At 37.5% G+C, this 17,709-nt stretch overlaps 1 protein-coding gene across 5 annotated transcripts in view; it reads left to right on the forward strand.

The window, feature by feature from the left end:
- MME (membrane metalloendopeptidase) overlaps window positions 1-17,709 on the forward strand; it is a 51,994-nt gene that overhangs the window by 22,324 nt on the left and 11,961 nt on the right. For all 5 annotated transcript variants that reach the window (XM_030028928.2, XM_030028924.2, XM_030028925.2 and 2 more), the window contains exons 10-17: window positions 869-970; window positions 4,058-4,194; window positions 4,294-4,387; window positions 7,401-7,529; window positions 8,472-8,570; window positions 10,488-10,568; window positions 11,845-11,948; window positions 14,466-14,524. In XM_030028928.2, coding sequence (XP_029884788.1) covers window positions 869-970; window positions 4,058-4,194; window positions 4,294-4,387; window positions 7,401-7,529; window positions 8,472-8,570; window positions 10,488-10,568; window positions 11,845-11,948; window positions 14,466-14,524 — 805 coding nt within the window. The remainder of the gene's footprint in view (window positions 1-868; window positions 971-4,057; window positions 4,195-4,293; window positions 4,388-7,400; window positions 7,530-8,471; window positions 8,571-10,487; window positions 10,569-11,844; window positions 11,949-14,465; window positions 14,525-17,709) is intronic.

Below are 17,709 nucleotides of genomic sequence, written 5' to 3' on the forward strand. Positions count from 1 at the left end.
AAAGAACAGGAAGATATCGAAGAGAGTATTCAGAGACCAAGGGCGTAGTTACCATCAGGTGCTGGTTTTGCCTCCTCTCAGTCTACGTTGTCCGCACCCTAATTCCAGAGACCTCCCTGCTGACATTTGCTGTCTAGAGACTCCAGTGATTAACTTGCCTCGTAAAGCACCACCACAGACACAGTTCACTGGCAGTCAGGCAGTTTTACTGTCTATAAGAAATGGCCCTAATAGAGTTGTGCTATTAAGGTGTTAATGTATGCACATTTTTAACACACTGGTGCAAACCCACATTGCCTAGACTAATAAAGAGCTTATTTGAGTTATGACTCCCTTTCTATGCAGTGGTTCCAGAAAGAATGTATCAGGTAGCACATGCATCTTGATCAGAACGCTCACACTGTATTCCTACCACAGCACACTGGTCACCCTATACTCAATAAATACATCTCCTTTATTCCCTTCTCCCAGGATTTTGCACCTTGCATCATCCCATAAATATCATGAGCACATTCTTGAGTGTATCTGTTGGTAACAGTGTCTACTCAGTGCTTTGAGTGATAGTGGTCTATGTTCGAGTGTTCCTGCACAGCCTGAGCTGTTGATGCTCTAACACAAAACATCCGAAGAGTAAAGCTCCAATTTGCTGTCAGAAATTTAGTCAATTTAATCTGTCCTTTTATATACTTTTTATCTATAAAATGCTGCCTGAATTTCCTTGTAAGGTACTTTACAGTTAATGCAAACTTACAGTAATGTATTAAGCCAGAAATACTAGTTTTCTTTCTTTTTACTTCCACTTACCAAAATTCCTGTGAACTGACTTGATTTACTTAATAATTTTCTTATGATTAACTTTGATTGATAGGCAACAACAAAATCTGAAGACAGAAATGATCCACTTTTGCTGTACAATAAAATGACCTTGGCACAACTCCAGAACAACTTCTCATTGGAAATCGATCATAAGGTGAGTGATCAATAATCTGGTATTTTAACCTCTAATTTATGACTGATTAAACAATGAAGCCTGACAATTTTTGCTTTTAAAGGCATTTCTTTCTTGAGCTGATACATACTTGAAATTGAACAGGATCCCTGACGTGCACACTATCTTACCTAAACATCTGATGACATTAAACTGTATGTAAAAGACTTGCTTCTGTACCCACAGTTTCTCCTAACTTGAAGGCATATCTTGCCCTCTGTTTCAACATAAAGAGATGGAAAAGGACAAAAGAAAAAAAAAATAATGCGTTTGATTTACCCTCATGGATTCAGGATGATAAATCTTGCAAAACTTGCATATACATAACCCTTGCAGCAAATCAGGAGAGTATCCTTTACAGAGTACAAATAAATTCCCTTCCTGTAATTACCACAGCAGCTCCAGAGGGCCCAGGACAAAAGTTACGACTGTAGCCACCAGTTGATTCAAGTATGCTGTAGCGTGACTATTCAGGCCCTCTCTGTTTATCCAGAGCTGCAGATTCAGAACAAAAAGTCCTGTTTTTCCAACATTTCCTCTGTAAGATGGGCTTCCAAAGCAAGCAGAAAGGAGCCCAGGAAGTCATGACTATGAATCAGGAAAATTCTCCCCATTACTCCGACTGTAGCTCCTCCCAGGGATGTTTCAGCTCTGCCTTTTCTCTTACCCTGAGCCATGTCCCATTTGTGCAGTATAACCTTTACTTCATGCCACCACAAAGTCCAGCTAAAGAATAGCCAAAGATTTGATAACATAGGTGTGCCTCCTCAGTAACATCATGTCTTACTAGACCTGGATATTTTTTATCGTAAATGACTTCTACTTCAGTATCTTGCACAACAGGCAAGCAGGTTAACTAATGTGTCACATGGAAAGCACTGTGGTCTGACTAGCAGGAATGCATTATTGAGTCTTTTGAGGCCAGTAAGGTACTATGAAATACTATTATTCCTACCACAGTTTCATAATCGGTGCAATTTTTATTGACTTTAAATTCTTCAACTTTAAATTATATGATGGTTCACTTCTGCCTAACTTAATTTGTTTCATAATTTACCTTCTCCCACAGGTCTTAACTGAACAGTTACCATTACAGTCATAATGTCAGAAACTAACTTCTCTTGTCACAGAGTGGTATTGCCCTGGTTATTTTTAGTTCCTGGGGAGGGCTGCAGATCAGTAATAATCATCTCTAAATTTATCCAAAAATGCTCAAAAGATACATGATGGGAGTTGGTAGCGTTGTAATGGTCTAAGGATAGAACAGCAATTATTCCTAAGATTATCTTGAAGTTTGCTGCTTCTCTTTCAAACCTGAAGTGATTCTATTCCTGAAAGCTTATCTGCTTTCCTCAGCTACATTAGTTTGTCTGATGAGAGGTGTTACCTCTTCCAATAAAACTTTCGTCTCAAAAGATACAGACTGGGAAAAATCACCAATACTTTTCAAAGTAATAGGCATAACAAAAATTTAAAAAATTAACAAAAAAAAAAGAAAAAAAGTACAAAGATTATTTGTTTTTCTTAAATGTAACACCTTCCTTTTCATTACTAAAGTGAGTACCTACCCAGTGTGGTAAAAGCACTGAGTAGCTCTAGAATTTTGATGATTATTTTCAGCTTTTGCTCTGAATCATTTTCTTAGTTAAATGGTGGTCCACAGAGGCCATGGATTAGAAATCCTTGGGCCAACATGGAGAATTTGAAGCAGTGTATATAGAGTTAGCTGTAACATCAGTGTCATTGACTAAAGAAGTGAATGGAGAAATTGGAGGAATATATAACACTGTGCAATCTACAGTATTCCAAGCTGAAGGATCGATCTCTCTCAGCTGGTATCATACAGAGGAAGACAAGTAACACACTTCATACTTGTGAAAATATTTCACTTGACACCTGCTGCAGGTGTGAACTTCCTGGGTAGGGGAATGCAGAGGTTATAACCTCCCATTAATACTACTCTGTTGCTCTGGGTTATGTGATGGAGGAACAGCAACGTGGTGGCACGCAGCCTGGCTCCTTTGCCCACTTAGAGCATGGCTGCATGGCTCAGATCCCAGTGCTGTGCAGCTGAGCAGCGACTACAGGCTGCGTTCTCTTAGTAGGCAAGAGAATGACTCTGTGTTCTCCAGTCAGTCCTTTGACCATCTACTGTCTGAGGCACATGATATTGCTAACAAAGACTTATCAAAGCGAAATTATTTTTCGTATCAGCAAACTAGTAAGAGTTCCCAGTTGAGAGTGCCCACGCACTAATGCTCTATTCAGACTAGATAGACGCTACAGAATGAAAACTTAACAGAAAATAATTTTCATAGGTACTGGGTCATGAAAGTTAAGTGGGCCTCTCGCAAAGGTGAATACCCACATAAAGAAGATGGGGGTTTAGGACCAGAGAGGCAGAAAACAAACAAGAACTCTAACCCTTGTCTGAGATTTGTCTGTCATGGCATGCTGCAGACTGACCTGCTATCAAATCAGTTGCTTCTCCAGTATCTAGTACTGTGGCATGCAGAGAAAAATTCATTATAGGTAGTGGATTTAGTGTGTCTGTTTTAAAGCCTATTAAAATAAATCCTTTTATGGACTTCAGCATACTTCAGAACAAGTCCTTACCATATGCTTCAGGATGGATTCTCAAGTATACCATGAATCTTATTGCCCCATAGATACAGAGACAGACGGTACTGAAAATCGGGCTGTTAGTCATGCTTTGATTTAAAAGTTCTTAGCCAAACATAGCAAAAAGGCAGCTGAAGATTTTACTTAATATACCATTTCTGCTTTTCCTGGCTAAAAGGAAGGGATCATAGCATTTTTAATTGTGTTAGTCTGAAATGAAAACAATGTTTCGACCCTTTCTGCTAAATACCACCCTATTTTAATAGGATTTTAGAGCACAGAGGATATAAATTATCTCAGCTACGACTCCAATTACAAGTAGTACAACAATTAGGAAAACTAAAAAGGCAGAGCATTTGTGTTATGCAAACATATTTAAACTGGAAGAAATGCTAAATACTGTTTCTTTATGATTTAACCATATAATAATGCATATTGATTTTCCAGGTATTCAACTGGTCAAAATTCATAAATGATATAATGTCAACTGTACAAATTAACGTTGAGAACACTGAACATGTCATTGTTTATGATCCAGAATACCTTATCAGGCTGAAGTCTATTCTTAATAAATACACTCGCAGGTATGTATGTTAGGTAATTTTGTAATTTGCATTTTATTTCCAATAAACTTTAAAAGCCTAAAAACATTACCAGCTTATTATTGTTGTTTTGTTAAACAGAGACCTTCAAAATTACATGATCTGGCGATTCGTAATGGATCTTGTCAACAGCCTAAGCCGTAACTACAAGGACACAAGGAATGCTTTTCGTAAGGTGCAGAAATTGATCTTTTAAGTTGTAAAGATGACTTTTGTGAACCATAAAAGATAATTTTTTTATGTACTTGTAAATTATAAAAATTTAATGTATTTTGAATTTTGCACACAAAAGCTGGACATGTTTGCTGAAGCTTCTGCTGCAGTGTACACGTAATTTAAGTGATAAATGCTTGATAGCTGGAGTGAATTTGAAAAGCACTGTTCTAGTAATTGGTGTCTATGCTTTTCCAAATCTAAATTAATCCCCATTTTGATAACAGAACAGTCCCATTTATTTGCAAATGATTACTCTACAGTTCTGATTTATTTGTTACAAACTCTTCAGCATCCAAAGTAATATATTCAAAGTCAAACATTATGGGGCCAATCTTGTTTTTCAGTCATTTGATCTTGCAGGTATTTTAGTGCTTTTAAGGAAATGCTGAGCAATTTCACAAACAGGTTGGAGATGGAAGTTCTTTGTATTTCCACAGTAGAACTTTCTACTTTGTAAGTTTGCTCAGCTCCACTGAAAAAGGTTATGGCCATACTTTAACACACATACACAGCTTTTTAAGGAGATTCTGCTTGTTACAGAAAAAGATAATAATTACTGGAGGAAGTCAACAAACGTTCAGTTTGGTCAGTTTTATATATCTGAAGAGGGCAGTCTTATTCATTGATTATTTGGCTTTTTCCCCTACCCTTTATAGTATGAAACTATTTTAATATCAAGCTTCATATTTGTTTCATCTGCATCATCAGGGAATAGTATGTTTTGCACTCTATAAACTAAAGTCATCCCCCACTACATCTTAGGACTTCACTGAGGAATTTTCATTTAGAACAAAGTCAGTTTGAAAGAACAACAGGAAAATATTTTACCATGGTCTACGTATAAAAACATACAATTGTTTGCTAACTAATTAATAATATATGATATAGTATAGCTTGAACTTCTCACACTAAATGCAGTGGAAATAAACTAGCATTTGTCTTGTTAAGTTTGCTTTCATATATAAATGTTAGCACAGTTATGGCATTCTATGAGTCTCCCATACCATTTTTTTTCTGGGTTGTGTGGCTGATTAGTCACTTAGTCACTCAAAACTCCATTTGCTTTAAATACATACTGTTTAAAATGTGCTACAGAAAGTGCCAGAGTCCTAGCAGAAATATCACTGGATCTACAACCACTTCCTTAAGAAATCAGCAAAAAGATCTCAACAGCTGACTAGGCTGCACATGTAGAATGGCCTATATGCGTTACTGCGGGGCTATGCTGTCACTCTAAATCACTTACGTTTGGTTCTCCATCTCAAGGTCAAATTGTCAGTTTTCACTGTAACATTTGTTCGAAATTGTGCCCTTCCAGCAGGTCTTCTGTCAAGAAGCCCAGATGTGGAGGTGGAAGAGCATGCAGAGTACTATCATGATACTAGTTTAATACTTACAGCTACTGGAACTGTATCCTCAGGATACAATTACTCCCACCAAAGAAACACATCAGTATCTTTTTTTTTTCCCCAAGATCTATTTAAAGAGAAAAAAACTACATTCCCTACAATGTTGTAGTTGAGAATTTATGCCCCATGAGATCAGGAGGTGTAATTTCAGGTGCATCAGCACTGTACATGTACGAATCCACAATAACGCATTTTAATTGCATGTTATTTTTACTAATAAGCAGGTAAGTTTCTGTTGCTGTAGAAAGCACCACTTTGGTTTTTCTTATGCACCTCTGGTGACGCTAGGCTTACTTGAAAAGAGTATAACTCAGGGTTCCTGTGAAGGGCAATCCTGGTCTGATACAAGTACACCATGGTCTCAAGTAGCCCTCTACCCAAGTGAACTATGATTGAGTAGGATAAGCTTGAGCAGCACAAGGTGATCTACCAGAATCTTCATTGCGTAGTTGTTATGAATTAGTTATTATTTTAATTAAGCTCAGTACTGCTAATATTTATTACTGGGTTTGTTTTAAGTTCTGGGGGAGAGGAGTCGTATTTACTTTTCCTATATAAGCTTTTGCTATATAAGCAAATGACTACTGATGCAGCCTGTTTGTGTGCAGGGAGTATCTAAGAAAGAAATAGATTAAGGACAGAAAGATTTTCTAGTCTATTCAGCTATTTGTCAGTAATGAGTTACAAAAAGCTCCAATATCACAGGCTCTCCAGGGAGACCTGCAGTAGACATCTCTGTGCTGTGTTGTACTGGTAACATTTTCAAAAGACCATTCCTGTGTCCTTAATGCTTTAAAGTAAAAAGAAACATTATTTTCCTACTAATTCAGTTCAAGGTGTAGTAGTTACAGAGCTTTTAACACCAAAGTCATTGATCTGTACCTCTGAAGAGATGGGTAGCTGCTTCATTATAGAATATAAACTTCATTATAGAATGTGATTTCAGAGAGTTGTCCTATAATGACACTGTCTGCTATATTCCTTGTGTTCAGATGCCATACCATTATATTAACCACTCAGCTTTATCACGTATTTACACATTATCAAGACCAAATCCTTGCATGCCTTGTAGCAACATCACATAGAGTAAACAAGCTTCTACTTTGCAAGCTCTCAAAGATGGGAGGCTCTGACAGAAGCTGCTGGTTGGGTAGAAAACACAGTCTTACCACTGCAGAAATTAATTTGCTGCATAATCACAATGGCCCTGTCAGAGATGGAACTGCAATACAGATCCCTGTAACAGTGAAAGCTTTGTGTCAGGGTACTCCTCTTTAACATCTCCCATTCTTAGCTTTTAGAGTAGTTTTCTTCTCTCTACCTTTCATGTTTTGAAAGGATGAAGAATATTGCCAATGATTCTCGTATTTCCTCAGCCTGTGACGGATGTTCCCATTACAGAGTGAGTCCACGTAACTGCCATAAACACAACTGTGAATTAAATGCATGTATTTAAGGTTGACTAGGCTTCTCTGAAACACACGTCTGCCAGTCAGTCACCATTCTCCTTCACCTTATGTGGGCCCAAATGTCACTGTTTTACCTAATGTTTATGTTTCACAGGCACTTTACGGCACAACATCAGAAACTGCTGTTTGGCGTCGTTGTGCAAACTATGTCAATGGCAACATGGAGAATGCAGTGGGACGATTATATGTACAGGAAGCATTTGCTGGAGACAGTAAACACGTGGTAAAGCTTTTAGTAAACTTAGTCTGTGTGCTGTCTAAGTGTCACTTAATTGTCACTTACCATGCAGTTCTTTACACAGCTTTGATTACAATTTTTATTAACCTTTTCTATGTAGGAGGTCACTTTCTCAAAAACCTAACCTTCAGATTTGCTTCTCAATCAGTGTACCACTGAGGAGTAACAACGTATATGCTAGGAGAGTCATTCCTTTGCACCTAAGTACTTCTGCATTACTTGTCTTGAGCTGGCCTGCTTTCTAAGCAAATGACAACAGTGTGAAGTAGCGTGTGAAGTATGAAGATTACGTGTGCACATTTGGAAGGAGAGAGTCATCTGCCTGCTCCACTTGTTCTATAAGCCAGCCTTGATCCTAAAGCACCATTGCCACATTAGCGATGGACCGTGCCCAAGCCAGTACACACGCCCAAGGAACAGCACTTACTGAAATGAACAGTCTGCTTGTTCTTTGAAACCGACGCTAGTTCACATCCTGTCAACATGGGGCGTAGGGACAATTGATTATTTCTTTTTGTCTTCAGTCACACAGAAAATTGCTGAAAATTAACTGAAGTTAAGCCTTAGTTTCCTCCTATCACTCCTACTGTAATCCAGGCTTAAGATACACCATTTTTTGTGATTGACATATACACAGTAATTTGATCAGATGCACAACATCCAGCGGATGGATATCTGTCAGATGTTTTGTTAACTGAGTAACTGAATTGCATTGCCTTGTGAGCTTATGCCTATTCCCTTTCCTCCCACAGGACAGATTAAAAGTACTACCTAACTTGAGCTCCAGATTTTGAGTGTGGCCCATAAACAGCATAGACTTAGGCAGCTAGTGCAAAAAAACCAAGTCTGTAATAAACAAATGATAACTGTGGAAAAATAATTGGATCATTTTATGTGGTTTTGTAACATACTGATGTTTTTTCCAAGGTTGAGGAAATGATTGCAGATATACGTGATGTTTTTATAAAAACCTTAGATGAACTTACCTGGATGGATGCAGAAACCAAAAAGAAAGCAGAACAAAAAGTAAGTTAAATCTTAAATATTGGTAATGTTGTGTATTTCTATAAAAATCAGTATTTCAATTATTTTTCCTGAAAAAAATAAGCAGTAACATCTATCACTTTTATATATACAAACCCCCATATATTTGTGTTTATATAGGCACAGCAGCTTACAGACTTCCTATATCAGATCCAGATTACATGGGAAGAGGCCTCTGTGGAGATAAGTGCACAAAATAGGAGGAATCTATATACAAGATTAAGACCTCCAGGCAAATCAGTGATTAAGGGGCTAGACAGTGAATATCTACAAGAAAGTAATACTGAAAATGAGAAGGAATGATTTATGGTGATTTCACCAGCTATTAGGAGCAACAGGACAAAAACAAAAAGTCAAACCACAGGCTGGACATCATCAGTGAGTTCTCTTAAGGGCAGACATAGCTTTAGACAGTTCATGTAAGTCTGGAGTAAGTAACGGAAATCAGTTGTAGAGAGCCCTGAAGTGTAGAGAGCCCAGAGAAGCCCTGGGAGTGAAGCAATTGAAAGAACTATTTATTACATCTCTATTTTGTTATACTGTAGAGATAATAAAAAAACCTTCAATTTTGCATTTTTAATGATAAATTATTATTAAAATTTAATTTTAAAGAAACTTGGAAAATATCATGGTTTTATTAATTGTAGAGTGGGACCTGGCATTTTCCTCCAGAATTTTATGTTAGAAGATCTTAGAAAAAAACGTTTAAAATAACTATCAAAATATTACTGGTTTATCAAACGACTCTAGATTGTGAAGTCCACAAAAAGCTACAATTGCAACAGATAGCTAAGACAGTCATGGCATGCAGTGAGGTTACACTGATTCTGATGTGATCAGACAGTAACAATGCACTTATATGAACAGGTTTTTATGTACATTCCTAGTGTTATTTCCATAGCTACACATGTTGATCAGTTAGAACCACACAGTAACGTCAAATAGGGAATGGCAGCGTAAGTCACGTAGTAAACTGAAAATCCTAATTTCTGTACTGTGATTAGACATAGTATATGTACAAAGTCTATGAAATACTTCCACTGTTACAAACAATTTGACAAAATGAGATGCAAACTGTCTGAAAAGTTAGGATCAGAAACCCACGCACACTCCACGTGTTGCTTATAATGTTCACTTGTTTGTGGGAATAGCCTACATCAGAAAATAATTTGTATAAATAATGTGATTTTACTGCCAAATTTATTAAGACATATTTATATGGAAATAGTAGAAAGAATTGCTAAAGAATCATTTGTTCTTCGGGTTTTTTTAATTATTCCTGACATTGCCATCAAATACAAATCAATACTTGGCTATCAAAAGAAACTGGGTAAGGTTTGGGTTAAAAACTTTGTTCAGGACTTCAAATTGTCAAAATTTGGGAACATTTAAAGAAATTATTTTACTCCAGTGTAGATGTGGCAGCTAGTTAAGAAACATGGATACAGACTGAAACTGAGTCAAACTGTACAAATTTCTGGGAATTTGTAAATGTGTTTTCCTATAATGTACTGAAGTTAAAAAATGTCCAGTTATTAATTTTATTTCTATAATAAATGCTGTAAAATATGTCAAATATTTCAGGATTTCTACTATTTGTTTAAACCAGCCTTTCAACTCAAAAGCATGGCTGAAGTACGTTTGGCTATCTTGTGCACACTTCTGTAAATTTACTTACAAAGGAAGGAACAGAACATACTTTCTAGAATTTTCCATTGTTACAATTAACCATAAACTTTACAGTGCTTTCAATGAACAAAAAAATGTAAACAAAAACTATAAATAGTTAACATCCTGGGTTTTCTACAGTTGCTTCTATATTGCATTTATTATATAATTTATGATTGATTTAAAAATGTGGCTGGATTTGCTATGGGTATCACATTATCTTGTCCCTAGGCAGCAGCAATTAGAGAGAGGATTGGTTATCCAGATGAGATCGTGACTGATGACAATAAGCTGAACAGTGAGTACCAGGAGGTAAGTATCCGCAATAGGCGGTATAATTAGAAAAGAGTCTTAAGAGAAGAAATGGCTACCTTCATAGCCAAGCCGAACCATATGCATCTGCACAGAATAACACAATCTGGTGCTTAGTTGCACAGGTGTAGAATCATAGAATCGTTTAGGCTGGAAAAGATCTTTAAGATCATCGAGTCCAACCATCAACCCAACACCACCATGCCCACTAAACCATGTCCTGAAGTGCCATGTCTACGCGTTTTTTGAACACCTGCAGGGATGGTGACTCCACCACTTCCCTGGGCAGCCTGTTCCAGTGCCTGACAACCCTTTCAGTAAAGAAATTTTTTCTAATATCCAATCTGAACCTCCCCTGGTGCAACTTGAGGCCATTTCCTCTCATCCTATCACTAGTTACTTGATAGAAGAGACCAGTACCCACCTCACTAATAGTAAATAAGGACATATTAAAAGCCAGTGTAGTACAGCTGGTCCAGTAGAGATGGTGATAAGTATTTGATGGTATTTCAAGGGAATGTATAAATTCTAGAGGAATTATGCTAGAATAAAACATGGAGCCAATGGCGTTCAGTCCAGTATTTCTAAATCTGCCACTGATTGACATAACACTGGTTGAAGTGGATGCAAGTACACATAACTTAGTAACTGTACCTATTTGTCCATGGATTGGAATTAGTCCCTGAAGTATGACATTGGATGACCCGTATAATTTAAACTGCATCTGAACTTTTTCACTGCAAAATGTGACCTCAGTATTCTTTTACCTTGTAGGTTGATTTGTGAGAGTAACTCCATTAATGTATTTAGTATACATATAAGTTCAGGCAGAATATGTCTTAGAAGTCAGTTTTAATTTTGAAAAATAGAGACATATAACTGAAGTATGCTTTTTAAAACACCATTTGAGCTTTATTCATGTATTCTTTCTAAGGTGGAATTGCAGCTTACCAAGCTGGTAGCTACTGGTTTCAAGTTGGCAACTCCCAGAGATTAGGGTCAAAACCAGCAAATGCTGAATTCCACTCAAAAAATATAAAGAGGGAATAAAGATGTCTGGAAAAAATTATGCAGCTGCTAACATGTATCCAGCTACAATATCAACTCTGTGATGTAGCAGAGCACTGCAAACCAAATTCTAATTGTAGATCAAAAAATACTCTTAAAAATGTGCTGCTTAGCTCATCATGCTTAAGACTAGATTTTCCAGATCTATGTGTCTTTTATTGCAATTCAGTAACACCACCACTAAGTACTTTTCCCTCTTTCTTTTTAGTTGAACTACAAAGAAGAAGAATACTTTGAAAACATTATTGAAAATTTAGTATTTACCCAGAAGAAAAGGTTGAAAAAGCTTAGAGAAAAGGTGGACAAAGAGGAGTAAGTATTTAAAAATACTGTGTGTAGTCTTTCATCCAATTTCCACAGGAGAAGGTGTTTGGAGGGTAATCAGTGATGATTTAATGACCTTCCTTCTGCACTTTTTACTCCATGAAGAGGGCAGGTAAGAGGGCATTGCTTGTTTCTCAAAGGCTGGACCTACATTAGCAAGTAGGGCAAAGAAACTGGGAGATGGTGTAGAAGGTTAAACATTCTGGAGTAGGTCTAGTCTGGTCCCTTAGCTCCCAGAGTGGATTAAGTGGACTCCTGGAGAGCAGCTTTTTAATTAAGTTCATGTGAAAGATTAATGTCATCCCTGAGAATTTCATTTCTCTTGCTCAGAGACTGCATGAGAAAAGAGAAAGCATGATTAAATGAGGATGAGCAGGAATTTACTTCAGAAATGTACTCCTGCTCCGAATTAAAATACTAATGTAGAATGTAGATGTACCAAAGGACTGACAGGGCACATTCCCTAGCTGTACTGGCTACTCTTCCTGTCCCAGCTCTGACCCATTTGGAAGTTAATTTAAACCAAATCAGAAAGATGACTCTGGTAACCATAGTCCATGCAAACTTTGCAAGACTGTTCATTTGAATAAGGGCTGCAGAACTGGATTGATGTTGAGGAGAGGATAAGAGAACTAGCTTTGTATAGTCTAAAAAAGAAAAGACTGAGGGGAGGTCTTACTGCCGTCTTCAACTACCTAATGGGAGGAGACACAGACAAGCCTGACTCTTCTTGGAGATGCACAGTGACAGGACAAGTGGGAAGAGACACAAGCTGGAATATGCAAAATTCTGACTAGTTGTTAGGAAAAACTTTTCACCATGTGAGTGGTCAAACAAGACCCAGAGAGGTTGTGAGACCTCCATATCTCCATCCTTGGAGATACTCAGATCTTGAATGGAAAAGCCTCTAAGCAACCTGATCTGGTTAGCTTCACATGGGGGGCCATATGACTTCTAAAGGTCCTTTTGACCTAAATTATTTTATGATTCTGTGTTTCTATTTTTAATTACTTTATCATTTTCATAGTGCTGTTCCAGACTTCTTTTTTAAGGAAAAAAAAAAAAAAAATCAAAACCTGCAACTGTTCAAACTCTTTCTAGTCAGTCATGTTGCATCTTCAAACTCACCTTTTCAGAAGACGAAGTATATACTTCACACCTCTGGAATGACCACTATGAATTTTCCAAATACTATGTCATAGCTTTTCAGAACTATAGTCATTATTGTGGATAAATAGTTCCAACTGTTGCTTTTGCTGTTCTGTGTTTACATGTCATTAACTGAAAATTTATGTTCCACCTAACAGCCACCTCACTTCTGCTCTATTTTAACTTCAAACTGTGTTTGGGCTTGGCTTGTTCAATTGCTTCAGCTTGATTTAACACAACTCCTATTCTGTTCTCACAAATGTATGTTAGTTAGGAGTAACTACCATAAGTTTAATTGCATTCAGAGATTACCTAAAGTGAGCCTGGAAGTATCAACCACAATTGATTATCCTCTGATAGTTATAATTTGTTCCGCAAATTAATTTTCACTTAAGCAATAGCCACTGTTAGAATACTTTGCATTGCTTATGATTGGTCTATGCAATACAGTTATCAAATAGATCATTTATCATAGCAATTAATTTCACTCAGAGAGCACGGAGCCAGGAAATAAAACTTCAGTTGTGTAAGGCCCAGCTGTTTTATTTTGTAGAACCGTTATCTCATTTTCTCTGACATATTATTAAATGTGTACAAGAATAACCCACAGCAAAACACTAGCCCTGCTTGTGATTCTAGGAATTTAATTAGGTGATCACTGATGAAAGCCAGTAAAACTGTAAACTAGAAAAAAAGAGTTAAAATTCATTATTTGCCATGTGTTGAGATGGACCCAAAAGTAATGCTGAGAGCCTTCATCAAGGAGTAGGTAGTATTTAAGTTAAACCATAGGACTGTGAATCAAGCCGTGCCTCTGTTACAAGAGCTTATGATGATCTTTGCACGTACCTTCATTCCTCAAGAAATTAAGGAAAAAATTATAATAGTCTCAAATCTGATACTTGTAATGTACTGGTATTTGAGATAGCTGGATATAGGACACTAATAGGTGACACAGAAATCCTTTTAAGTAAGCAGTCTTAAAAAAAGTTCCATTATCCCCAAGTGTTTAGATACCATTATAACCTCAGGTTCTGTGTTTCAGTTTCTTTATATGGGAAATTTTGCCTGTACAATGCTGCAGTATGAGCGGAAATAGAAACAAAACTAAGTATCATTGTTAATGAGTTTGGATAACAAAGGGAACGGTCTACTAAAATGATGAAGGGATTGTCATGTCTGACATACAATGAGAGGTTGAGCGCACTGAGGCATTGGACTTGATAATCTCCAGAAGTACCTTCCAACCTCAATTACTCTGTGATTCTGTTATTCAATTTCTATGTTTGTTCTAGTAATCGTTAACTCTGCCATTAAGAACTGAAATTCTAACATTTATCCTTCTGTTATTACTAGGTGGATAAGTGGAGCTGCTGTTGTCAATGCTTTTTATTCAGCAAGTAGAAATCAGATAGGTAAGGTTTACCAACTTATGAACTGGAAACAGATTTAATGGTCAAATTTTTTTATATATATATGTATGTATGTATTCTTAAAATCAAGAAGTTAATATTATGGGGGTTGCAGAAGGGCCTCAGTGCAGCAAAACTGGAGGTTTCGTTCATAGTGTTTTCATTCCCTTGTGTTTTGAATTGCCTTTGTACAGAACAAGGACAGAGGCTTGGGATTCAGCCATGAAAACAATAACAGTGTGGAGTGGCTAGAAGTTTAATGACCCAGTAAATTTGGTGGCCCCAGCCTTTTTTTTTTAAGGGATGAACAGTTAGTACAGTACCACTTCTACCTGAAGGAAACACTGACTAAAAGAAAGTCGCGGATCTTTCTGCCACAGCGTGCACGTGGCTTCCATTCCTTATAACCCCTTCACAGTCCCTTTGTACAAGCTTACTTAGTGTGGCTTGGGGAAGGATGTTGAATTTCATCCTGCTGGTTAATGAACACACCAGTTCATTCACTGGACTGCTCAGAATCCCGTAACATTTCACATGATAGGCCAGAATCACAAAGCCCCATGCTTGTTCTCATGAAACGGTACACTTGCTTTCCATAAGGGTAATTACAGAGAGTGAGACCAGTCTAAAACAAATGTCATATTATCAAGGCAACAAAAGTTCTGCACTTGATGATGAAATAATGCTGAAATATTAGTGCAGAAACCAGCTTGTTCTCAGTTTCTATTTCCTCATTTCCAGCACTTTCCCATACACAGCTGTAAGATCCAGTGCTCAGAAGACAGACTGCAGTGATCAGCTTCACATAAGCTGTGCTAAGCAAACTTGTCCCATGCTGCATGGGAGCAGGAACTCATGGGGTCAGTGCTTCTGGAGCATATGGTCACCGTTGCATGAGTGTACATGTAGCATCAGGTTTATAATGGAAGAAATAAATAAACTAAGCCAAGCTTTCCAAAAGGATTTTTCCTTTTTAATTATTTCTGTCCCCACTGAAGAGTTGAAGATAAAAAGTCCTGCAGTCCTAGATTTTCAGATTTTACTGAGTCAGATGATCTGTTAAGCAGACTTCTGCAAATATGATCCTGATTTCTCCCATTAGTCACCTGTGTCTTTGCAATAGCTTGCACCTTCAGAAGCACAGAGAGTACTATTTTGGGCACAGTGGGACTGCAGCATTGCAAGCCTCAACAGCGTGCAGGAAAGAATGAGAAGACATGGAGAAAACTCCTTTTATTGGTGCAGTCATAAACAAGACAAGAGAATACAGCACACTACAAATGGTGCTGTTTGCGGAGGAATTCAGCAGCTACAATACTAACCTATTTTTAGGTTTCATGTCCTAGTCAAAACTTTGGTGATATTTGCCAAGGATCATGAACTTTTCCAGTTAACCCAACCTGTTCTGACTTTGCAGTGGGTACTATAGGGAAGACATGAAATAAGCATTGTGAAATCCAAGATAGATTTCATAGAGACAAAACTGTGTTGATTTAACTGACCAGCACTGCTTGGTTAAGGATGGCAAGACAGTGCAATCAGTTTGGCAGGCGGCAAAGCTAAGTGAGCATTTAGCTCATTAGTAACATTTAGCACAAAAATCTGCTCAGAAGGCTTTGTTTAAAATAGTTTTGTTCAGTAATTCATAGAAAAAGAATAATGATTTGGAAGACTGAAACTGGTGACTGGCAGTTAATATGAGCCACAAATTCTTACCTCATCCTTTAGCTATGGCATGCCACAGGATAATTAAAGCAGTCTGATCTTTAGAGTGATGTCTGAATTAGCTTAGTATTATGCTTAAAAAAAAAAAATCCCTCTAAAGAGGAGTTCTGTGCATGATGTGTAGGAAATTTAGAGCTCTTATGATTACATTTTAATATGGTCTGATCTTTACTGTTCCATCAGCAGCACTGATCATAAGGATGCCACTCAACCTCAAAAAAATCAGCTGAGCTGCTGCTAGTAAGGTAGCCCACCATATGTTCCTTTAGGTACCAGCTACCTCTGACCTACAGGCAGGTATGCAGGATTGAACTGACCCATGTTTCTGGCTGTTGGGGGGATACTGTGCAACACAGTCCTGGTAAAGGCATTACTGTTCTCAAACACATTCAAGAAGAAAAGCAGCATGTTTTCTTTTGTCCAGGGCTGCACAGATTCTGAGGGAAATTATGCCTTTTTCTGCCTTGGATATTCACAAAGCTGAGAAGTACAATCTGCCCGTTAGGTCCCAAAGGTGTTGCACTTCTCTCTTCTTTAAATCTCTACTTGAAATGTATCCCACTGTGGGAGGAATGCCTGTCCACTTCAGACCTGTGGTATGTAACAGAAGTCATGGAATAAGTTGTTTTCAGAAGGGTGGAGTTAAAAATAAAATCTATGAATTCTGACATTTTACTCTAAAAGCAGATGAGGTGACAGGGTGTTAATTAACAACTGAACTGAAAGTCCTGGGGAACTGTCTGCCTCGGGGGCGGGGGGGGAGATGGTCCTATGATTTCAAGTAAAAGACAGGCTGAGCTCCAAGGGAGTTACAGTTGTAATATTCCAGGCCACCAGGACTGATGCGTATCATTCTGAGTAAACATCTTGCTAGCAGTACTCTCCAAAAAGAATAGTGCGTTGATGCTATACACTCCAGATACCACCCTGTTTTGTCAGTCATCAGAATAGCCCATCACACAGTATGGCTTTACAGTCTTGTCTTTACTATCAATACTTTCTGACAACAACATCAAAACATTTAGATATTTAGTTCCATGTCGAACTAACAAGGTAATAGAATTACTGTGACAGTAGGCAGCAGTTTGCCCAGGACAGCAGAAACAGGTTTTTTCCTAACCTGTTTATTATTTTTCCATTTTCCCATGGTTCTTTCTCTCTTGAAAGAAGCTGCTAGAACTGTACTGGATTTATGCTGAAATGCAAGAAGTATCTGTTTTCGTTCTTTTGCTGTGTGAAAACTGTCATTCAATTCCTCTTTTTTGTTCAAGTTTTGTAGAGTTACATGTCTCATTCACAGTGAGAGTTAATACTTTGTATTGCTGCAACAGGCTGAAGTATAGGGAAAAGGCCTGCATGGGATATAAAGTGTAACTGAATATTTTATAGAATTTTTAAAAATTCTTCACTTATAAAAAGATCACAAGTGCAACATGATTTTTTTACTAATTTGTTTCTAAAAG

Source organism: Aquila chrysaetos, chromosome 10, assembly GCF_900496995.4.
Source record: "Aquila chrysaetos chrysaetos chromosome 10, bAquChr1.4, whole genome shotgun sequence".
In the NCBI taxonomy this organism is placed as follows: Eukaryota; Metazoa; Chordata; class Aves; order Accipitriformes; family Accipitridae; genus Aquila; species Aquila chrysaetos.